This window comes from Onychostruthus taczanowskii, unplaced genomic scaffold (assembly GCF_017590055.1).
Source record: "Onychostruthus taczanowskii isolate IOZ18803 unplaced genomic scaffold, ASM1759005v1 scaffold28, whole genome shotgun sequence".
NCBI lineage: Eukaryota > Metazoa > Chordata > Aves > Passeriformes > Passeridae > Onychostruthus > Onychostruthus taczanowskii.
In genome coordinates this window covers 6,912,983-6,937,036 of record NW_024500128.1, presented here as the reverse complement: position 1 = coordinate 6,937,036, position 24,054 = coordinate 6,912,983, and the positions used below count along the sequence as shown (strand labels likewise).

Sequence of the window (24,054 nt, the reverse complement as noted above, 5' to 3'; positions counted from 1 at the left end):
TTTTTCAGAGAAGAACGTTTTAACCATGGTGAGGTAAGATTCTTTTTCTGCACAATTTTATTCCAATGGTTAATGCAAATACTCAGTATTGAAATGCAGGTTGCAAGAGACTGATGCTGATACAGGTGGTTTATTTGCATCTAAGTATTTGCATCATTATTTCCCTCACCTTAAGTTGGATCTGGTATGTCACCAGAATAACTCTGAAATGTTGAACAGGGGAATATACTGGCTAATGGGGGTGTTTCTGCAAGAGAGGAATCTTGGGCTTTTACTGTAGCTGTTCCAAAAGACACTGAAGCTAGGCTGGACCTTTTGTTTTCCACATGGAGACTGGGAAGGAGATTGGTTCCTTTACTGGGGTTTCACATGACATGTAATGTTCAAATTCTATTTTGAGATATGCCATAATGATTGTTGTAGCACATGGTTCTTTCTAGTAAAACTGCAAAGCAACGTAGTGTGTCCCCCTCTGGAGCCCTCTGCACAGGAAGATCGTGGACCTGTTAGAGTAGGTCCAGTAGAGGTCCACAAAAACAGAGGGATAGAACACCTCTCCTGTGAAGACAGGCTGAGAGAGTTGGGGTTTTTCAGCCTGGAGAAGAGAAGGCTGCAGGGAGACTTTAATGGGGCCTTTCATTGCTTAAAGGGGGCTTATAAGAAAGACAAGGACAGCTTTTTAGCAGGGCCTGTTTCATTAGGACAAGGAATAATGACTTAGAACTGGAATCGGGTAGATTTAGGCAAGCTATAGGGAAGAAATCTTACTACAATGAGAGTGGTGAAACGCTGGGATCACGTGGCCCAGAGAGTTGGTAGATGTCTGTCACGGTTTAACCTCAAGTTGCCTTAGAGGAGGTTTAGATTCGGTATTAGGAAAAACACCTGAATGAGTTATCAAGCAGTGGGATAGGCTGCCCAGGGAAGGAGTTAAGTCACCATCCCTGAAGGCATTTGAAGACATGTAGATGTGGCACTGAGGTCATGGTTTAGCAGTGGACTTGGCAGTGTTAGATTAATGAGTGGACTTGACCTTAGAGGCTTTTTCAAACCTAAATGATTCTATGATAATCAGATAAAAGTACTGATTGCAAAAATGCCTCTGGTTTAGCACAGCACTTTGACAAGTAACATAAATTAATGTTAGGAGCAATGAGTGACATATCTGATACTTTTTAGAATACTAAAGCAAGCTGCCTCTCATTGTGTCATTATCAAGGATGATCTTATTTTCTTCTCTTACTCCATACTTGTGTATTTTGGGCACTAAAAAGCAGGGTCTCTTAACTTCTAAGAGGTCTCTTAATCTCTTGTATGATGAGGTTATACAAGAAGTTTTACATATTCTGTTGTTGTCTAAGTTAAGCCTGTTAATGGCTGAGGATTTTTTAAATAGCTAGCTGTTTCTCTAGCTCTTTTTTCTTTTATTGATAATGTTTCTCCTTCCTGTTATTCCATTTATTAGCATACTACATGCACTTTAGATAAAAGATAACAGAAAGTCATTGTCACCATCTGAAATATGGATATCTTTACTTTGACTTGGACTCTTTCAGACAAGCTCATCATTTAAGCTATACTGAAAATGAAATTGTGTGTTTAAGGCAGAAATGAAAAGTATGCAAATTTGCTTCTGCATCTTGTGGTTTCTTTTTTTCTTTTCAGCTGGTATTCCATGCATTGCAGCTCTTGGCATACAGTGTCCTAGCGATTTTAATCATGAGACTAAAGCTGTTTTTAACACCTCATCTGTGTATTATGGCTTCCTTGGTGTGTTCAAAACAGGTAAGGTCTCTTTTATCCTGTAGCTGCCTCAGTACTTAGATTATTACACAGATATTTGTCCTAAAGCATATTTCTTTGTGTGTAGTTGCTGAATCTGAGGGTACCAGCTAAAAATAAATAGATTATATTGCCTGTCAAAAATGGTTCCATTCTCCCCACTTCCCAAATAAAGCAAAAGGCTTGCTTTATGCAACTTGTCCAACTGCATTATTATACGAGTTAACATGCTGTGTATCAAGCTTGAGCACAGGGGGACATATCTTAGATTTTACTGTGTTTGCACACCTCTGTGCCACTGCTAGTTTTTATTGACTATTAATTTTATCCAGTGTTTGTCTTTGTTTACACTGTGTTTTCACAGCTCTTCAGAGCTTATTGCCTTGCATATTTCTTGCCTATTAATTCTTTCTAGAAGTCTCGTTTGAAGTCTTGCATGTTGAAAACATTTCAGTCATAAAAATCAAAACTCATATGCCTAACTCAGGCTTAATCGTCCTACTTTGAATAATCTGTAACATCAAATGTTACTAGATTTCCTCCAGATAGAAAAGGTCTTAGAATAGACTTTCTGTGTTTCATTATCTGTGTTTCTGAGAAGTGAATGTGATTAAATCTCTATTTAAATAGCTATTTTGGAAGCTTTGAACATGCAAAAGTAGGGTAAGTGGTCCTTTGTCTGGGAAGCAGGCAGGAAAGGTGGATTGAAAAATGTCTGAACAGCTGGGCCCAGAGATCAGTGGTGCCAAGTCTGGTTGAAGGCCAGTAATTTGAGGGGCCAGTGCTGGGTCCAAGGCTGCTCAATGTTTTTGTTAATGGACTGATGGTGGGGCAGAGTGTACCCTCAGCACGTTTGCTGATGGTGCAGAGCTGGGAGGAACCGCACGGTCTGTCACCTGGTGCCCAGTGACAGGACCAGAGGCGATGGGCACATGCTGAAACGCAGGCAGTTCCCTCTGAACATGGGGAAACTTTTCCACTGGGAGGGTGAAAAGCATTGGCACAGATTGCCCAGGGACGTGGTGGAGTGTCCATCCTTGGAGGTACTCAGAAGCTGTCTGGACATGGACCAGGGGCACTTTGCTCTGGGTGACCATGCTCAAAGCAGCAGGGCTGGATCTTCAGAGGTTCCTATCATCCTGCACTGCACTGTGGTTTTGTAGAAAGTGTCTAAAGGAGAATTAGGGTGCTGTGGTGAAGGCAGTTCTGCCTGTGGAGCAGCTGATACCCCTGTCAAACAACTGGAAGATGAGTGAATGAGACAGATTTATGCAGAGAGGAGAATGCTATCTCATGTTAGGCCAGCTGAACAAATAATTGTTTCCCAGAAAACTGAACTGCTTCCTAAATGATTTTTAGAGAAGGGTAGTTCTTCATAACACTGGACAGATTGCACAGTATCAGTTTGCTTAAATGTGCTCATCCCTTTCTTGATGCCTGATGTACTTGGTATAGGTGAAAGTGTCAAGTGTTTGCCAACATCAAATGAATCTCTACAGTTAAAATATAAAATGCTAAGAAATTGTCAAAAACCTCTTTCTTTAGCCACCTTGTAATTGAGTATTGGGACTTAGGAATTCCCTCTACATGCTTGCTATTCTGGAACATTCACAGGTGTTCAGTTTTGCAGCTCTTAGTTGTTCTTGAAATTCTGGCATCCTCCTAGGTGGTCTGGTTGTTCAAGTAATAGCAGTTGCACTGGTTGTTTTTCTAAGTGAACTTTCATAAGGTGTTTCTGAGTAATTTGAAATTAAGCTGCTTTTCAGAAGTCAGAAAAAATGAAAAAATGTTCTTTTAGCATGCAATTTCTAAATAACAATTATGATTTAAATTAATGCTGTCCAAGTTGATTTGTTCTTAGTTCTTTCTTTAACTGTGTATTTCTTGATGGGTTTTTCTGCCCTGTTGGTTGTGGTGTTGGTAGTAGTAGTAGAGTTTTGTAGTGAAGTTCAATACTAAAAGTATTTATGTATTTTGTGATTTTTTTTAGCTGCATGGTGACTTTTTTTTTTAAAGCACCTGATTAATTTATAAGCATTTCAGTAATTTTTCCTGGATTGTTGTGTGTGTTGTGATTGTTTAGTACTGCAGCTGAGATCATCAGGCCAGTTAGTGAATGCTTTTCATCATTGTTGCCTGTTGGATCTTAGAGGGTGCCACACGTCATAAGTGTGTAAATATTGGAAGGGAAGACAGTATTTTGTCAATATTTTTTATCTGCTGCTTCCAACTGCATTTTGACCCTTTAATTGTTCTGCTGTTCACTGTTGTAGAGTGACAGTGATCTTTTCAGGGAGCTGCAGTTGCAGATGATAACCTATTCTGGGAGCTGCCCTGTTGGATCAGGTGACTCTGGTCCAGTGACTTTTCCTTCCTTCATTGCAGCATCACGGAGGCATAGTTGGTTTGAAAGAAACAGGTCATGAGTGCTAGGGAAGGGCTTCAGATTTCTGCAGGTCAGACATTTATTTTGTGCAGAAAGGGATAAATGACCAGCAGCACTACATAATACAGCCTGGGAATATCCTGGCCCTGGCTTGGGCCTGAGAAGTGTTCAAGTGAATCCAACTTTAGGTGAACAGCATAAAGGAAAATAAAATCCATTTCCTTGTCCTATTATTAGTGAAGGTTCTTTTGCCTGTCCAGCTGTTCCCCAGGTTGGTGGTGATTGACAGCTGTAGAAGACAAGCTGGATTTTTTTTCTGGTCTGACAGATGTGTGCTTGCTTTAGTAGAGGGAGGCTGATAATCTTCCAAGCAATACAGGGCTGGCTTCAGCAAAGTAGAGAAACACTGCCCCATAAGTCTGTTGAGCCACCATTGGGCAGATCACTTCTAAGGCTTAAGCAAACAATAAGAGAACTTTTTTTTTTTTGTTCTTGTTTTGGTTGGTTTGCTTGTTTTTGTAGGGCTAGGAAAATATCAAGTGTTTTTTAATGAGCTTTTTCTGTCCTACTGGCAGCAAAGGAGAAGTAGTTTTTTGAGGCTGAAAAATCTGATTGTATGTGCAATACTGATCCAGAATTTCTTGGATGGAGGAAGATGGAACTTGTGACAAAAGGATTGATTAACACTCAGTACACTTCATCACTGGATAAAGTTTTAGATGTTTGAATGAACATAAGTTAATAAGTGACAATTTGGTTTTACAGATGCAAGACAAAATTAAGCAAATTTAAGATAGGCAGTTATTGCAATTGAGGTCAATACTATCCTTTCATCTAGCAGACCATGAAAGCTTAGCTGCAGTGGTATGTTAGTATATCGAATTTGTTTTGAGGCCAAAAATTACTGCTTGCACATGGAAAAGAAATGTTGTATGTTGTGTTGTTTCAGCCCATTGCATGAATTCTTGCACTTTCCATTTTTCCATTACCAGCAGCTTGTGGCAGCTGATGGGCAATAAAAATTATAATGTCCTTTTTCTAATAAAGAGTATTTTCATTGTCTGGAACGCTTTCTGGTTAAAAGAAGTGACCTAATGTTGATTTTTATTGAAAGTAATTCACTTCATAACACATTTTCAAGAAAGGATTTTTAATGAAATAAAAGTATAAAGTAGCTGCATCTTTGCAAAGCAAGTAACTCCCTTCTTCTGTACAGCTGCATTTTAAGTATGAGAAACCTGTGATTAGAACCTTTACTTCTCTCAGGTTGAACAAAGAGGAGTAATTAAATTAGGGATTGATTCAGTTTTGTCATATAACTTACTGTTTGTGCTTCAAGTTAGGCTCAGATCTGCTGTTGTTACTGTTCAGACTTTTCACCATTTACATCCACACATTTCCTCTTTCTGTTAAGAGAAATTATGCTATCCTGAGTGGAAATTTTGAAAACAAAATAAAATAGCTGGAGAAATACTTAAAGTATTCATTTGGGGAAAATAACCAAAAAACGAAAAACAAACCAAAACCTTGAATTGATTAAAAAAAAAAAAAAACCAAAAAAAACCAAACAAACAAAAAAAAAAACCCAAAAAAACCAACAAAAAACCTAAGGATCAACATCTGATGAAAGTAATGCTTCCTTTGCATTGCATATATATTCAATCATTCTAGGCTCCTTGTGTAAACAAAATAATGCTAAATTCAGAGACTTTGAACATCAATGAGGCTTTATAAAAGTGTGACAGTAATGTAATTTTCTTTGATTTTAAACGTTGTGGAACTGTCAAAGTTCTAACATATCAATGAAGTGACATTTTTGCAGCTGTTGGTGAAAAGGAGGTTTGCTCATGTAGAGCAGTCTACAAATGAATTCATTTTCCTTCATCCTTCCAGATCCACACAGTGGTCAGGCCTGCTTGGGATATTTACTTTCCCTGGATAGTATTGCTGTTCTTCTCAGAGTGTTTAATGAGTCTTTATGGATGGGAGTAGAGTATACTGTAGTTTTGGAGAGGTGGCTGGAGAATTTTAATAATCTGAGGTAGTTTGTGGTTGGTTTATAAGAAATATAACAAACACTACTTAATTGGTGTGGTCGGCCTCGTGGAAGCTTCTACTGAGAGACTTTCTTTTATTGTTTCATGCTTTAATTAAAAAAAAAACAACCCAGGTAACAGTACTATGAATGAATATTTAGTGTGGATTTCATATTTTTGATGTGTGGAGCCTTCTAATTGGGAAAAAAAGGTGTTGTTTATACTTTGTTATTTAATGGTTCAAATATGGATGTGGTAAAGTGTTACTGCTCAAATCAAGCTTCAACACAGCAAATTTAGTACTACTTTTTTAACTAGCCATTTTCACATATTTATGAATATTTGCTTAGAGCCTCCAGCAAATTGTCTTTAGGAAGCAATGCAAGCCCCAGTTCAAGAAAGGAAGGAGAGGGGTAAAAAGCAGCATTAAGCCTACTATCCTCCAAGTCTGTCTTTCTTACATGTTTCAAAAGTTTGCAGTACAATCTCTAAATCTGTATACTACAGATAAAAACTCTAGATGGAAACAGGAGATAAAATACTGTAAAAGTCCAGTTAGCTTTATTGAATCATCTTTACTTGCAGATTTTTATATGAGACTTGACATACAGCTTTAAAAGTTTACATTAATGTGAATTATTTTAAATTATTTTTTATTGCTTTAGAATTGCAAATGTAATGTGCAATATTTGTTAAACATGAGTAATTCTTAGGAATTGCATTCTGAAATACAGTATATATATTATATAGTATTATTTTCTGAACTATCTGAAGTTTAGTGGAGAAGAAATAGCAGAGATGTTTCATAGTGCAATGTATGTTAGATTCCTCATAGAGAAATAAAAATTAATTGTTCTGCATACAACAGTACAGAATTGTTGTCTAGGAATTAATTGATTCTTGCATTTCAGTTGTTTGGATGGCTCTTCTATAAAGTCCAGCCCAAAACATTGGTCTTTGCTATTTTAGCATTGATGACAATAGAGGGATCTGCAAACCTTCGAACTCAGTGGAACATCATGGGAGAATTTAGCAATTTGCCACAGGAAGAACTTCTAGAGTGGATACAAGTCAATACCAGACAAGGTGAACTATTTAATAATGTAGGATGTCCCTATTTATTGTGATGTCGAACCGTGGAACCTGTCACAAATGACTGCAGAGGTGTTGCTACTGTCTGTAGCTCTGGCATGTCTACTAGTCCACATAAAAGCTATGTCTAGTGAAAAAAGCTCCAAAATCTGTCTTTGTTAAGACTCCTGGCTACTGCTCTGGAGGTTCTAACCACTGGTGGAGTGTTTTCAACAAAAACACCTTTGCCAAGTCAAATTGAAATAGTTTTTTACGTAAATGGTGCTGGTCCTGTATATGGGTACATGATCAGCATTTTGCTAGAAGAGAATTAAAAATGTCTATGTGTGTTGTGGTTGCACCCCTTCTTTTCCTACAATCTGTCAGAAAACGGTTGGAAACAAGGTAGTTGCCTTTCTAAAGGGAATATATGTTAAAGCCATGGTGGACTGAGATTTTACTGCCCTTTTAACACTGATGAAAGAGTTGTTATAATAAGTATGTTTTTCTTCCCATTCAAGAAAAATAAGATGTATTAAGTAAATCTCCATTCTTAGATGCTTAGTTATCTAATTGATTATATTGGGTTCAAGGTTACAAAAAACCCAAACTAAAACACTGATTTTGTGCATTTCCTGTTGATGTCACATATGGCCTTTTAAAAAGGAGTACCCTACCCTTTTCATGGTTTTTCTACAGGATTACTGTTCAGATATTTGAATTGCTTCTCTAATTGTTTGATTTCTCATTTCAAAATGAGGAATGATTGTTTCCTCATTTCAAAAATGCCTTTGATTGTGTATTTCAGATGCAGTTTTTGCAGGAGCAATGCCTACAATGGCAAGTGTTAAATTGTCTACACTTCGTCCTATTGTAAATCATCCTCACTATGAAGATGCAGGATTGAGGTAAATGTTGCAGTTGAGGTTTTATTTGTTACTGCTATTGATTCTCGTAATGTCTGTAATACACAGTAGGAATGGCATTGTGTTATATTGTAAAATGTGTTAAAATCTCATAGAACTGGATTTGTTATTTCAGTCAGCTTGAAAATGCATGCTTTATTTCTTGAGGATTTGTGTTCATCAGAAAGGATACACTCTAGGGACAGATATGGCTTTGAACTTACATACAAGAAAATCAGAATTAAGGAATTTGATTTCATCAGTACAATTATATCCTTTCTTTATTCTAGTTACTCCTGACATTGTAGACAGATATATATCTTTTTTCCCAAGATAGCCAGTGCATTTATTTCTGTTAGCTTTCTGTGATGGGCTGTCATTTTTTGTTATAATTGATTAATTATTGAAGCTGAAATTTTGTGGTGGAGTTAGTAAGATTTGTACTCTTGTTATTTTCAAAATCAGGATATTTGCCTGAATTGATTTGTCTGAAAAGGTCATGAATTTCTTTTACTAAATTTAATAATGTAGCATCATTTTTTTGTTAATTTGGTGAGACTGCTTGAAAGAAATCCAACAAACAAGAAGGCAGCAAGATAGAGGGGCATAAAAGAGAAAGGGCAGGGATTTCTTATACGTGCCTTATGCCCTTAGTTCTCTGTCTGGCATTAACTGGCTTTAACTTTTGGTCAGCCCTGAACTGGTCAGACAGTGGGACTTGGATGATCACTGTAGGTCCCTGTCAACTGAAATATTTTGTCCTAATTACAAAATCATGAGACAGGGCATGTTTGGGAAAAATAAGGTAGGGCGATACCTGTATTAAGTGTCAAAAGATGGATGGGCTTTAAGAACATCGTGCTTTGCACATTCAGAGGAAAATACTACTGAATATGATATGGACTGGCATGGTTTGGAAGGACCTTAAAGGTCATCTACTTCCAAAGCAGGATCATGGTGTCAGAGGGCTGATTTTGCTTGATGGCTGTAGGTGGATTCCAGGTCTTATGCTCTGCATTTCAAAGTGTCCCAGCAAGGGTGGTGTGACCATAGTGACACACAGTGATGGGGATCTTTTGTGGAGAGACTTGACACAGGATTGATTCCTCCTGATCACCCCAATCCAAGCAAGGTCGTTTCTAGCCTTGAGTATTACACAGTGAATGCATTGCTTTGACATCTTTACACTTCCAGATCACAGTACCCATGGATCTTGTTACATAGTTGTCTCCTGCTACAGAAAAAACAAAGGGCTGTGTAACTTGTTCTTGGAATCATTATATTTCTGAAGACGTGATCAAATGGCATTACTGATGTAAACTTTGCTTTAGTATGTTACCTTGTGAAATAAAAAAGCCTTTCTCTCCAGTCTAAGGTTAAAACTTACATTTTTATGCACTATTGCAGCTAACCCTTAGATTTTTATTTTTGAAGGGCCAGAACTAAAGTAGTGTATTCCATGTACAGTCGAAAACCTGCAAGTCAAGTAAAAAGAGATTTGATGAAACTAGGAGTGAATTACTACATCCTTGAAGAGTCATTGTGTGTAAGCAGAAAAAAGTAAGTAATCTCCCTCTTTCTCACAAGAGTTATACACCCCTGAAATATGTAGTCTAAGATTCATACCAAGTTTTGGAGTGTTGATTTGTGGTTTATTTATTAAAAGTGTCCAAAATACATTTTTGTCCAGCGTGTGTATATAGTAACCGATATATTTGACTTTACCATCATTAGCAACCCTGTGTTCTTTGTGTAATCCTGGAAAGCTTTGTGCTATGGGTTTTTAAACTTCACTGTAAAACACTGAAGGAAAGAAGTCATTACAGAGGAAAGAAGCACTTATTCTCTGATGGCAAAACAGGTGTGTGTGTATAATGAAAGCCTAGTGTTAATAAAAGGTGTGGAGTAAAAGATAGTTGGAGCACCAAAATTGTTATGACCACTAGTAGTCACTAAAAATTTTGTTGCATTTAAGATATTCTTCAGAAAGAGGTATGCTTTTACTTCCCCCCTCACCCCCCCCCACCTTGGTTTCCCTTTCTGGCCTCCAGAGCACAATTAATTTGGATTTTTGATTTTATTTTTTCATTTAGAATAAAATTAAATTTATCTGCTCAACTTCCTTTCTATTATCTTTGATAAAATTAGAATATTCAAAGTTATTATAACTTCGAAAGGCAGTTGTACAGGGAATTGATGTTGGCTATGATCTTTTATAAAAAGGAAGGAATTACTACTTTTTTAAAGTGTTTTATTTCCTGAATTTTCTCTAGAAATGTTAGCAATATGTATATCATCCTCCATTTTATAGGAAGATTTAAGGGTCTCTGGTGATGTATAATGTGTTGCATAATTTGCATTATGTGCTTCCTCCTCCAAATTAATTCTTTATTAATTACATAACCACAAAAGCCAGATGCATTTTACACATTCTCAATACTATTTTTAAATTACTACTATATTTATTGGTTTTGTAAACTGATAATTTTTCTAGTATAAAGACAAACTTAAAAAATACAGATGGCACAATCAGGTATTCATGGAGCACTATGAAGGAAGCTTCATGAGTTTTTTATGGCATTTTTTCATTTCTCTTTTCGTATTCCTATTTTTTAGGCCTGGCTGCAGTATGCCTGAAATTTGGGATGTCGAAGATCCTGCTAATAGAGGAAAAATTCCTTTATGTACCCTTATGAGCAAGGATTCCAGGCCATATTTCATCACAGTATTTGAAAACAGCAATTACAGAGTCTTGAAGATTCCAAAGGAATAACATTTCAATGCAATGAAGCATCGGTCTTTCAAATCTTTAAACTAGTAACTGTAAGAATTCTAAATCAGAAATACCTTTTTTACTAGACTTAAAATGGAAAAATGTGTATTTTATTTTTTACCATTTTAAGTGAATTCTGATTATAGAAATATCTTAAACCTAACAGTTTGGATTTCTATTTCAGGGTCAGTCCCTTGAGATTTGCTATGCAAATGATTATATGTTTGCACATTTTATTTAACACTGATCGAAAAAGAGCTAAAAGTAGCTATGGAAAAGTTCATAGGTGGACTTGAAACTTCATTTTTTTGGTGCATGTTATTGGAATCCTATTGATATTAAAAAAGAAGACTAATAAGGGTATTATTTGCAGTAAGCAATAGTTTAGCTTCTCAGTGTCCAAGAGTTTTTAGCATTCTTATGCATTCAGAATAAGCTGGCATAATATACATTAAATTTTTAAGGGAAAATGCTTTATTCAGGAAAAATCTGTCATAGCCTTAGAAAGATACTAAAATAAATCCTTCACTGCCTTAACTAGACCTTCAGCGCCTAACTTGATAAGAAATTACTTTCAAAATGTAATGCCCTTTTTCCTTTCTCCATATATTAGATCCTGCCTGGACTTTTTCATCAGCATTAAAGAAAAATGAAATTTATCCCAGTTGTGCTATGGGTATAGTCAGTTGTGTGGGTATAATTGCTCCAGCATTATTAGACTGGTTCTGCTGTTTTTCTGTCATCTTGATGTCACACCAGTATTAAAATTAGATACTAGAGAGCTCACTTTCCGAGATACCCAGTGTGAGGACACCCTTTAGTCGTTTAACTGACTTGGTAGAGTTTTTGTATGTTTATTGCCATTGGGAGCTGTCACAGTAACTGTGATTCTACTGCATCATAAGAGTGCTAAGGTCTGATGTTTCGCCGTGTCTCGTTCATGGTTTGGATTTGTTTCAACTCGTTTTTTTTTGTTCGCATCAGTCTATTGGTATGACTGGTCTTTTCAGCCCTAATAGCATCTGGTGATCCTGGGTGTTGTAGGGACACCATCCATCACGCCTGTAACAGTGTCAATTAAATGGGAACCTGTGATAAAGTAGTAGTATAACAACTGATCAGTATTCTAAAACATCTTATTTTTTTATAATCTGTTTTATTGAGAGGGTGAGGGAGAATGGCTGAAAATGCATTAGCTTTTTAACTTTTACAGAATAGATTTTGGAAAAATTTCTATAAGGAAACTCACAAAAAAAGGGCTTTTGGGAAGTCACTTTTTAAAATGTTAATTGAATTCAAGGAAGCAGGAAAAAGGCTTTATATAAACATTGTGACTAGTGTTTCGGCACAAAAAGGTACTGTATTTTTATGAAGTTTATGCCAACTGTTGACATGTACTTATGTGGTTAAATAAAAAAGAGAAAGACGGAAATTGTGCTCATGTTTCTGGTAGGTGTTACGCTTCTCTTATGTCTGTTAAACTGAAGTTTAACACAGTTACCACAGCAGATATGATTGAAGCTGAACTTTCAACTAAAAAAATGCACAGAAGGGCTGCAGATGATTAAACCAAAATCACACACCTCTTTCTGGCTTCCTTTTTATTCAAAATATCAGTACAGGAATATTTGAAAAGACTGGTGGAATGAAACATTTGAAAGTTAAGGTTCAAAGATGTGCTGTAGTAAAAATGTTCATCACTTGTTGAGGAGGTGACTGTTACTCAGCACATGGCCAGACACTGCAAATTTTCATCTCCAGGGATATTATGCTGTTCCTCTCTTTAAACTGTTCTGAAACCCAAATAATTATTTTAATCTGTTTGATATTAATGTCATAACATTTAGTAATGAAAAAAATGGAGTAAAAAATGCAACATATGATTGTGAGGAAGAAATTTATGAATTCTTGAATCAGGTGTCCTATGTTATGAATTTCCTGTCATCTCAGTAATTTGCTCTCAGTTTCAAAGGAAAGAATTTTTATTTAAATGACAACATTTAACACATAAGAGCACCATGTTAACATTATGCTTATCACTGCAACCTCAGCCAGAAAACACACGTTGGAGGCTTCTTAGCTCTCACTGAAGTTGCTTCTCTCTTTGGAATATCTGAATTGATAAATGTGTAACACAAGTAAGTTTGGCTTTAAATACATGAAGGCCTTGAAGTAATTTAGGCACAAAGCTGGAATACTTCCATACTTGAAGACAGTTTCCATTACATTTTAGTAATATTGGCTCATTGTGCTGGTTTTCACTGCCAGCTGTATTTTGGCAGAGCCAAGATGTACTGCCAGACTGGGTGGGAAGTTGGGGGTGCGTGGGAGGTGGGGAGGAGACACAGCCAGGACAGGCGACCCAGACTGACCAAAGGGACATTGCAGACCATGGCATCATGTTCAGTGTATAACATAGTGGGGAAAGGGAGGAAGAAGGGAGGGATGTTTGGAGGGATGGTGTTTGTATTCCCAAGTCACTGCTGTGGGTGGTGTGGCCCTGCTCTCCCTGAGATGGATGAGCACTTGCCTGCCCATGGGAAGCACTAAATTAATTCTTTGGTTTTTGCTTGTGTGTGCAGTTTTTGCTTTCTCTCTTAAACTGTGTGTCTCAGCCCACAACTTTTCTGGATTTTGCTGTCCTGATTCTCTCCCTGATCCTGCTGGTGAAGGAGTGAGCGAGTGCCTGTGTGGGGCTTGGCTGCTTGCTTAGGTTAAACTATGACAATCTGCCTGAAATGTTTGTTGGAATCTGAAATACTGCTTGCTTTGCATTCAATTTGTTCAGTACAATGGACAGAATTTAGTATCAGACTTCTGGTAATTGTGCAAGCTTAATATTCAGTATGGAATCCAAATGAAGCACCTTTGTGAAATGAAGGTGCTAAGTCCTATTCAGTACTGCCCTGCACTTCATTCTATTCATATACCCTTTTAAAAAATGCTCTTTTGACTTTTTTTGTAGTTCAGTTGAAATAGTGAACTTGAATCAAACTCTTGAATTTTTGTGATTAAGACATGGAGTTCCAAAGCGCAGGACTCGCTCCAAGTGAAGAAAACTCCTTTAGCAAAAACAGATGTATAAGGAAGAGTATAAACACAGGGTTGTCAGAAATCAGCATTGTTTTTCTGCATGGCATGCAGAAGTTCTAAATATGAGAGCTGATCAGATGCGCAGAATTTGCTTGGGTAGGGAAACCTGTCAGTGCTACAATAAGTTCTCAGCTGTAGCTGTACAATATAAGCACTTCTGTTTCAGTACAAAATCAAAGTCAAGTGTTGTGATGAACTGTTTGTAGTGGAGCTTTAAGATGACCTTTTAGGTTGGAACAGAGTAATTGGAGAATTTACAGGGGTAGGCAGAATCTCCTTCTCAGCAAACTGGCTTGTTCCTGATCTCATGCTGTAATTTTCCATTATTGATGTAATTCATATAATGTCTGAAAGCATCAGTTGTTTGAGTGGGTTCATCATGTAATAGTTCAACAACTTTATTACTTCCTCTTACAGCATGTATAGAACACTTACTGCCAATAGATCAAGAGATATGGATAGAAAACACAGAGTGAATGAATAATATTGATTTCATATCTGGCTGAGGACTCAGGGAGGATCCTTAGGACCAGTCTTCCACCCTGTCAAGGTTATTAATGTCTAAAGTGAGTCTTGAGTGCAAGCAGCATTTGTTTTGCCTGCTTGGTAGGAAGGATGAGGTCCAGTTTTTAGCCTGAAGAATATGAAAACCCTGACTAGATTGCATTTAAAGATGATACTGAGCCTGCAACCGGAAAACCTCTCTCCTTTAAATGTCTACATGAAAGGAGACAAATCACTTTGGTTCATTCTTTAGGCTTGACCAAGCTTGTTTTTCAAAGCCAGTGCACCAAATTCTTGCTTCCATTACTAATAATCCCTGTGTTCGAGCACCTGAGCAGTATCATCTTCATGTTACTGAGCAACCGGTTGCTCAGCTTCTCTGGCTACAAGTCCCTGGAGTGTCTTGAGATGCTGTTAGCAAACATTATTTGCAGGCAGTTAGTGTTTTGGTGTAGGTATCTCTGTCTGAGCTCTGCAAAATAAATCCTAGCCTCTTCTGAAGTATTGGCTTTTGTAGTTTACTATTTCTGAAAAACCTGCTTTTTTCTTGGCTTCAGCAACGTTGCAAAGCCTGAAAATAGCCAAGAGTAGGATGCCGCCTATTTTTTTTCCTAAATTAGCTTTATGGTGGTGTATGAATTGCTGTCTTGCTTTTATTTGGAATGTTAAAATGTAATGCATCTATAGTTGGAGAACTTTATCTTCCACTGCTTATTAAAATTTTTATGAAAAAGCTAAAGTTGGAATCAAGCTTAGTAAATGTAGAAACTAAGTAGAAACTTTTACATTGCTGAAGTATTTCAAAGGCCATTTGACTCAAAACACAAATTGTATAAAAGCACAAAGTGCTTTTAGATGTTTTCCTTAACCTTAATTTTCTTTGTTCTAGATCCTTGCTGGATTTAGCTGCAGTTATCATGCTACTGGCTGCTGCATAAAGAATCTTTGATTCGATACACTGGCTATTTTTGTGTTACTACATAATTTGATCATAAAATGGTTTGTGTTGGAATGGTCCTTAAAGGTCATCCACTTCCAACCCCCTGCCATGAGGAGGGATACCTCCCACTAGTCCAGGTTGCTCAAAGCCTCATCCAGCCTGACCTTGAAAAATAAAAGGACAATTACTTTGAGAAAGAATAGATGGTAACAAGATGATCAAAAGAAATTTTATTCCACAACTTCTTTATTCAAAACTTTACTTTTAGAATTTGCTACCTTCAATGCTTAAAACCAATGAAACTGTAGTTAGGAAGTGGTGCTTACAGAATCTGTATCTAGTTTTAAGCTAATGACATCTAGCTTATTTACTTGAAGAACTACAGGTCTGTTTCATCTGTGAGGTTTTGCCTGAAATAAAAAGACATTGTAAAAAAGCTTTTGAATTAGGAGCTTGTGACATGTATTGTCTTATTGTCTTTCTTTGAACCCTCAATGTGCAACTGAATTAATATCTGAATTTAGAAGGAAACCTGTCAGCACTGATGGCTTGTTTTGTAAAGTTGCCCTTGCACATAAGGAAGTAGTGAAGCAATAAAGTTCCAATTGAAATTAATTGAAAAGCATAAATATTTGCAATGTCAGGGGGCAGCTGGACTGTCTAAAGGAAACATTGTTTCAGTAAAGTCAGACTTTATTTGGAACGTCTCTGGGGTTTTTTTAGGGCTTTTTTTTTTTTTTCCTGTGTTCCATTTTGCTTTATTCTGTTTCTCTTCGGTGCTGGGAAATGGGATAAAACTCAACAGAATAGACTTAAGAAAAATTGTATAGCTGAAACTGAGAAGACGTTTGTGTCTTCCAAAAGTGACCTGGTCTTGTCAAAATGCCTGGCTTATGCCAGTGATCAGAGCGTGTGGTGTTCTGTGTGGTCTTGAACTGGTGAGTTAATAGGAGCTGGATTTGTTCTTAGGGAGGACTACATTGCTACTACCCTAAGCAGCACATCCAGGCATAGGCTTTACTGAGGAATTTCTTCAGGCTGCTGGAAATCTGCATGATATGTTTTTTTAGGTCATAGCAGACACCAAGTTTCTCAAGGACTTTGATTTCATCTTAAGAGCACTTTGGACAAGTGTTACATACTGTGTCATGGTGCAGTCCTTTGAAAGGAATAAAACTTGGTCTGACTAATGAATGTGGCAGAGTTGACGTACAGAGGAAGCACTCTGGCCAAAATGAGGGATTGTTGGGATTCTTAATCATTGGGAACATAATGAAGAAAGCTTACAAAAGAGGTGAAGGCATGCCTTTTCCAAAGTCATGAATTATTTTGTGTGCCTTCATTCTAGGGTGTGCAGTCCTGGCCCAACTTCCAGAAAAAAGTATTGGTCAATCAGTCACTCAGAACTGGCTACTTAAACTGAAACTTTCACCCCAGGTGGAAAGGGAGAGAAGCTGATATCCTACAAGCAGCTTACTCTGGGCTATATGTGTAATAGTTATTATAAAGAGTAATAGTATAACAACAGTAAATCTTGAAAACTTGTCAAGAAAGAAATAAGTTTTTTATTTTAAAAAGACTGCCTGATCCTCAGCGATCACTGCTTCAATCTGCCCTTTTGCTTTGGATGTAGGACTAGTTTGTTCATTGTTTTTTGCTGCCACATGAAGAGTTGCACAGTCCTTCCACTCTGAGGCTCCTTTTTTTGTTCTCTTTCCAAGACTGATGTTAAAGCACATTAAGACAAGTCACTGAAGAAGCAACAGGAGGATGTTGCTCTGCTGTGCTAAGCAGTTCAGTTGAAAAGCTTTTGTGAAGACCTGTGCTTAGTGAACATGTGACCTGTACAATGCCCACTCCTGCTGTCAGAGTTTTTGGAGCAGAAGAGCATATGTCCAGTGTGTTTAAAACCACAAAATTTGAATGGCCTGTGGTTGGTGATGTCATTTCATAGCACTATGTTTACCATAGTTTACCAGCTTAACTGCTTGGTTAGTTTTTGTTCAGGTGGGTTTTTTGAATGTTTCAAATCATCTAGACTCTCTTAGGCAGCACATGGTTGCTGTTACCTTTGCTGTCAGTGAGGTTAGGTGCAGGACCTCTGTTCCCTATTGCTTCACTGTGCTTTGCCCTTCTTTCCCCACCTTTTTACCACTTTTTTACCCTTATTGCCGCTGTGCTTCACCTAATGCCTTTGTGTTAAAAGTAATACTCCACTCTGTGACTAAAGGGATTTAAATGCTGTCTGTGCAGAGCAGGCAACTACAATGGAGAGTTACCTGTTCTGTGCTCTCCTGTTTAAATTCCACAAGTAAGTAACAACAGTGATGAACATTTTGATGTTGCTACCACTCTGTAAATGCTTACTGTTCCTTATGGAACTTCCTTCTGCAAACTGTGACAGGAAATTACAGTGAATACACATGAAAATTTTACTGTTCCTTTTATAAATCAGGGCAATTTCCTCTGATGAAGTAGCCAAAATGTCAGAAGATACGCTCTGACAGTGTTTCAGATCACACTGATCTGTATTGGTGGGTCAGATTACATTTGTTAAGAACCAAGGATGAAGGAAGCACACAATTTTGAAACAGAATTGAGGGCAAACAGTACAGACACATTTAATCAGTTTCTGGTCTCCTGATAACCCTTTGTACTTTCTCATGAAAGGTGACTGCATGACTGTGAGCACCCTTCTCTGTTGCCATCTGAGCTGATAGCAGAGGGTATGTGAGCAGAGAGACAATTTCAAGGTAAAAAGCAAAGGAGCCAAAACCTCTTGCTGGCTCAGCTTATTGAATTCTCTGTGTCTGTTGTTTCTGCATAGTCAGTGGCAGAGGTCCATTGCGGAGAATCTTTCTGGACATTACTTGAACCCTTGGACACAGACCCCATAAATGAGTTTCGCTGACTCCTTTGTGAATGCCTAAATCACAGCTGTGAGAGCAAGATGGGTGGCAGTGAGTGACCAGCAAGGCACTCAGAGCTGGGAAGGTCACACTGTGCCGTGGGCTGTCACCACGGAGCGTGCTGACCTGCACAGCTGGCATGCCGGACTTCAGGTGGGTTTCATCTGCAGCAGCTATCTCTGCCAGCTGAGATGCCATTCAAGTGCTACTCCAGCAACTTTAGGGAGATTGCCTTGGTTTTAGTCTACATTTCCAGTATCCAGGGACCCATTTACTCAGGCTTTGCTTTGTGAGTGGTTGGGTTCAGTCTCTCACTGGATGAAACTTCCCTCTCCATTTACTAGCATGTGTGTTTGATTTTGAAAGGATTTAGAGAAGGATAAACTAAACTTTCCCTGAGGCAGAGATTTTCTACTTCCTCAGGATTACTGAAGTTTAAACACACAATTTGTACAAACTGTAATACCACCTCCCAGAATATTCTGTGACTGAGAAAGATTGAAGGGCTGAGGGGAGACACAGCAATCACATTCAGTTAGAGAAAAACATCAATAAATTATTCTTTTTCATTGAATTAAAAATAAAATGAAGAATGAACATTTGAAGAAATGAAAAGCTGATTTGACGTTGAGAGAATGGCTAATGAAAAATACAGTTATGGGAATGTTAAATACAATCTTTTTCTAAACCTTCCTAAGGTAAATGATATTAAAATGGTGGAAAGATTTAGTCTGGCTAAAGCTGTATTTCCACATATGTGACAGCATAAACACAAGTGTCACTGATGAATTCATTGTTCCCCAGCCAGCTTGCATGCCAGCATGAAATTTCATGTAGTCAGGGCCATAAACCAGATCAGGAATTGGTCCAGATGAAACTCATCTGGGAAAATAAATTTATTTTTTTACATCAGCTGAATTTGTAGTCTCATTCGTCACACAGCTACAGGAACCTTCAAACCACCAAGGAGAAAAAGCATCATGGAGAAATACATGGACAGTCAACCAGCTTTTTTCAGTGCCTGAGTCAAACAAGACCAATAGAAGCCTGAGATGCTGGACCTTCAGAACAGCCCTGCTCTGTCAGGCCCTACCAAAAAACTTCTGAACTCTTACCTAAGTTCAATGAAATTTGATGGGGAGGTAGAGCTCATATAGGATATTTCGTACAGGTTTTGGTGAAACTGGTGCACAGGAGGAAGGCAAGAGAGGTCAGAGGTTCCTTCTGCCCTGCAGAAGCAGCAGAACCCAGCTGCCTGAGTACCTCTGCCCCAAAACACTGCTGTCTCTGTGCAGGTGTAGTGAGGACATGGGAAAATGGGGTTATCATGGTAAAGGAGGGAAAGCTAAGGAGAGCAGGCTTTACTGTTCATAGGGCTATTAATTAGGGGGTTTTTTTTCACCTTGGAAAGTGCTTACATTTCAGAGCTTTTTCCCACAGCTATGCACATAAGAGTGAGAGAGACCTTTCACTGGAAGGATTGAGATGCCTACAAGGTATCTATAAGGCATATTGGTTGCATCAGCCTAATTTTAAGATATTATTTCCATCCTCATACTCCAGACAGAAATGTCACTTTCTTGCCTCATTTTTGCAGGCTGTGCTCAAGGAGTTTATGCACATCCCTGCCCTTTTCATGGCAGCCCCATGGCTCAAGGGCTTGGAAGCAGTGGCTCCAACTGCCGTGCTTACAGAGCACTCCCAGCCCTTCCTGAGTCAGCACAGGTGGGACCAGCACCTGCTGCAGGGAGGACCAGGAAAAGGAGGCTTGGCTGAATGCTGTTTGAGGCACTGTGGATGCTCCAGCAATTCACCCTCTGGCCTACAGGGACTACATTCTTATTTCCAAGGGCACAAAAAAAAAGCCAGAGGGGGCTGCAGGTAGGTCCAGGCCAGGGTTTTGTAGGCTTGCAGGCATAAACATCAGCGCAGGCTTGGAAGGCAAGCTGTGGAGCTGAGGCATTTCTGTGGGTCTTGTGAGGTGCAGAGGGTCAAGGGGACTGGCCTGGGGATAGCAAGGATGTGGAGTGTGTTTGTCTGCGTTTGACCTGCAGATTAACACAGCTCGGGAGGAGACAGTGATGTGTGCTTCTCTAATATAGTGGGTTATTTCCTAAGGCATGGCTGAGTCATATTTATCCCCTTCATCATCTGCCAATAGTTTAACTAAGTCAACCAAACTTAAGGATGAAAAACGCTTCCTAGTTTGGGCCCCTTCACCAATGCAAGTGGAATCTGCTGAAAGGGCCGAGCACTTGCAGCTGTCCATGAAGCCACTAGAAATTTGACTAGGAAGTATCAACTTAGACCAGGTGATGCAAAACTCCTCTTTTGTGTCCATACAGAGGGAAGGATGGATTTCCTCACAGGGGTGTTGGGGACATAATTTCATTGATGTGTCTAATGCAAACTTGTGGTGTGATAATGGCTGTGAAATGGAAATCTAAGGCAGCACATCTGAAAAGTGTGGAGTAAAGAAGATGTGTGGCCATGCACTAAACATTTGGGATAAGGTAAACGAATGAAATAGAATTAATCAGGGTAGCCTATTTCATGTGCTGTATAAATCAAATATACTTTGTGGTAGCAATTCTGTTCTATAATGTATGTCCACATGTAGAAAGAATGAATAAATTAACTATCACACCCAACCTTAATTTTGGCTTGTGCTAGTTTTGGAGGGATTAACTTTCACACATTTGTGGGTTTTCCAGGGTATAGGCATGCACACATGTGCTGTGTGGTCCAAGGGCATGAGAATAGTGGATTTCTGTTAGGCACAATGCTGGATCAGAGTTTTCATCCATGGCACCCTCGCAGTGCTTTGTCCTCAGAGTACAGTTTACCAGACAATTGTTTTGGAAAGCTTTGACAGCTCAAAAGGCTGCCTGCTTTCTGAGTACAAAGCCAATGTCAGCAGCTCCACAAACTGCTGTTGCTGCCAGAAAGCATGGTCTGCTGGCTCTCTGCCTCCACCCTCTCCTTTGGTTAGCTGAGGCATTCCTGCACCCTTATGGGGAACACTATTCAGGAAATAGGTCAAGGTAATATTTGGTGTCGCTGAAATTAAAGCTAATTTAAAGTGCTTGTGCAAACTGTGTGTAGATGTGTAGCCAACAGCTGAGAGATGAAGGTGAAGGAAATATGCAGCTGGAAAACTTTAAGCAAGCCCTCTCTGACACTTGCTGTATGTTACAAAGTTACACCCTAAAGTTTGAAATTGTGAAAAGTGGGGACTGGTTTTGATGTCAAAGTTGAGTATCTGTGAAGATATGCATTATGGGCTTGTGAATGTGTCCTGGGTAGAGAACTGACCACAGCTGAATACCTCACCAGCTCTGCTTGAGAGCTCTCCTGTTGCAAGAGAACTCCGTAGTAATACTATGGAGTTTTTCCCATAATTTATAAAATTTTGGATGTTTCATGACAATTGTTCAAGCTTATATTAAGATTGTATTGATTGAGAGGAGACAAAGAAATAAGGTACATAGCAGTCATCACCTAAGCTGTCAGCAGCCTGAGTGTGCATGCACAGATGGAGGGCATGAGCTTCAATTGCAGGGTGGAACTGTATCTAAGATACCCTGTATAAGGTTAACGTTTTGTTATTTTTATTTAGCATCCCCCCTACTCTTCCTCAGGTATAAACAACTATGTGATATGTAAAGGAAAGCCTCAGGCTGCAGAATTGGCTAAAAAGAGGGAGAACATCACTGTGCTGTCTCATGCATTGTTGACAGCTAACACTGACATAGGTATGAAAATCCAGAACAAAATGTAAAGTGATTGAACTGCACCAAATAGCCAGAGATTTAGGGAGAGGTCAGGAGATAATTGCTAGGAAGTATGGGAATAAGTCTTTTGGTTATGGTATATGGTTGTGTTGAGCAAAGCAAGCAGGCTTTGTATTGCTGTAGGTAGGTGCCACCTGTGTCACCCAGAAACACAGGTGCTGGATACAGACTGCCCCCCTGGCACTGGTCAGCTGTGCCTATCCTGGGGCAAAAGTGTTTTAGAATCATAGAATCATTTTTAGTTTGAAAATAACTGTAATATCATTGAGTCCGACCACTAATCTAGCGCTGCCAAATCCATCTCTCAAGCAGGTCCTTAAGCACCACATCTATGCCTTTTTTAAATATCTCTGGGGATAGTGACTCAACCACTCCCTTGGGCTGCCTCTTCCAGCACTTGACAACCCTTTTGGTGGAGAAATGTTCATAGTATCCAAGCTAAACCTCCCTAGTAGAGAGCTGTAAGATTTTAGTTGTTGTTGTCCCAGACACTGAAGTGCTGAAAAAAATAATGACTGATGTGTTGAACATGACTCAGTACCCAGCAGCAGCCCATATGGAGTGGGACAGATCCAGTGTGCTCCTATTACACAAAGGCCTGAAGGAGTTTCTGCAATCTTGCAGATCCAGGATACCTGGCACCTAGAAGACCTGAATTACGGTTGTCTGGTTGAAAGACTATTTATTTGCTAACTGAGATCAGTTTGTTACCTGGCAGCACAGTGCAGCATCTGCTAATTGACTGGGAATGAAGCTCAGCGGCAACAAGGAATTTGGGAACACTGAACTGAACTGAAGGAATGCGCATCATCAACTTCAGTCCAAGGGTACTTAGTCATGGTCCAAAGTGGCTGGCATTTGCTTTCAGTTCAATGTTTCATATGCTGTTATCTGTATAAATTCAGTATGTCAGAGCTCTAGAAAATTGCTTTTCTTGCCTTTTCATATTCTCATATGTTTTTGCTCAGGTAACTGCAGAAACATAGCTCATTTCAGTGTAAAATTTCTTATGTCAATATTTTACCCTTTGTAAGCTGTGTAACTAGATGAGATGCTAATACATAACCCAGAAAAGAATTCTCACTTTAAATGGAAATGCAAAAATAATGGAATTCTGCCACTCTGGATATAGTTGTTTTCCTTTGGATTTAGGTTGATTTTTGCAAGTGCTGGCTTACAGCTAGGAACAAGGAGTGAGCCTGAAACCTGCAGCACTGATGTTTCTTGACATGGTGCTGCTGCCTGTGTACAAATAAGGACGGGACGGGTGAAGGGCTGGGAGCGTATCGACTCTGCAGGCAGGGATTTAAAGATTGTAGCTGGCATAAAAGCAGGGGCGTAAAGCTTTCATCTCAGTAGCTCAAGTGACAAAGGCAAAGTAGCTGCAGCAGCACTGGCCCCGAGTGTTTATGCAGATATGCCTCCGAGTTGCAGCAGTCTTGGTATCCCGCCTGGTCTGATGAAAAACCACCTCGTGTGCATCTGTACAGTGGCGTTTGCATCCCTAACACTGCTCTGCCAGTGTGAGGGAGAGCAGAGATCCCAATTATTGCTCTCTCAGTGTGAAGGAGAGCAGAGAGATGCCCAGGCATTGCTAAGGGACCCTCACCTCCACAGCCCAAAGAACAGCCGGCAACATTGCAGGGGCATGGGGCTCTTCTCTGAACTGTGAAGGGGCTGGGAAGCACAGCCCTGGTTCCTACCTCCAGACAAGTATATTTCAAAGAACATAAAGAAGCAGCCTCAGAGCCTTGCAGCAAGCTCAGTGTGGTGTAAATTCTTGAGGCGATGCAAGTAAAGAGGAATTCAAAGTGTAGTTAAAGGTCATGAACTTCGCTTTCAGTACTACAGCAAAATAGAA

The 24,054-nt window shown here is 39.0% G+C and overlaps 1 protein-coding gene across 1 annotated transcript in view; it reads left to right on the top strand.

The window, feature by feature from the left end:
- Window positions 1-12,385, top strand: part of DPY19L1 (dpy-19 like C-mannosyltransferase 1) — a 45,174-nt gene extending 32,789 nt beyond the window's left edge. Inside the window, exons 18-23 of the mRNA XM_041407919.1 lie at window positions 9-33; window positions 1,666-1,785; window positions 7,116-7,290; window positions 8,084-8,183; window positions 9,615-9,740; window positions 10,797-12,385. Coding sequence (XP_041263853.1) covers window positions 9-33; window positions 1,666-1,785; window positions 7,116-7,290; window positions 8,084-8,183; window positions 9,615-9,740; window positions 10,797-10,953 — 703 coding nt within the window. The 3' untranslated portion in view covers window positions 10,954-12,385. The remainder of the gene's footprint in view (window positions 1-8; window positions 34-1,665; window positions 1,786-7,115; window positions 7,291-8,083; window positions 8,184-9,614; window positions 9,741-10,796) is intronic.
- The last annotated feature ends 11,669 nt before the right edge of the window (window positions 12,386-24,054 follow it).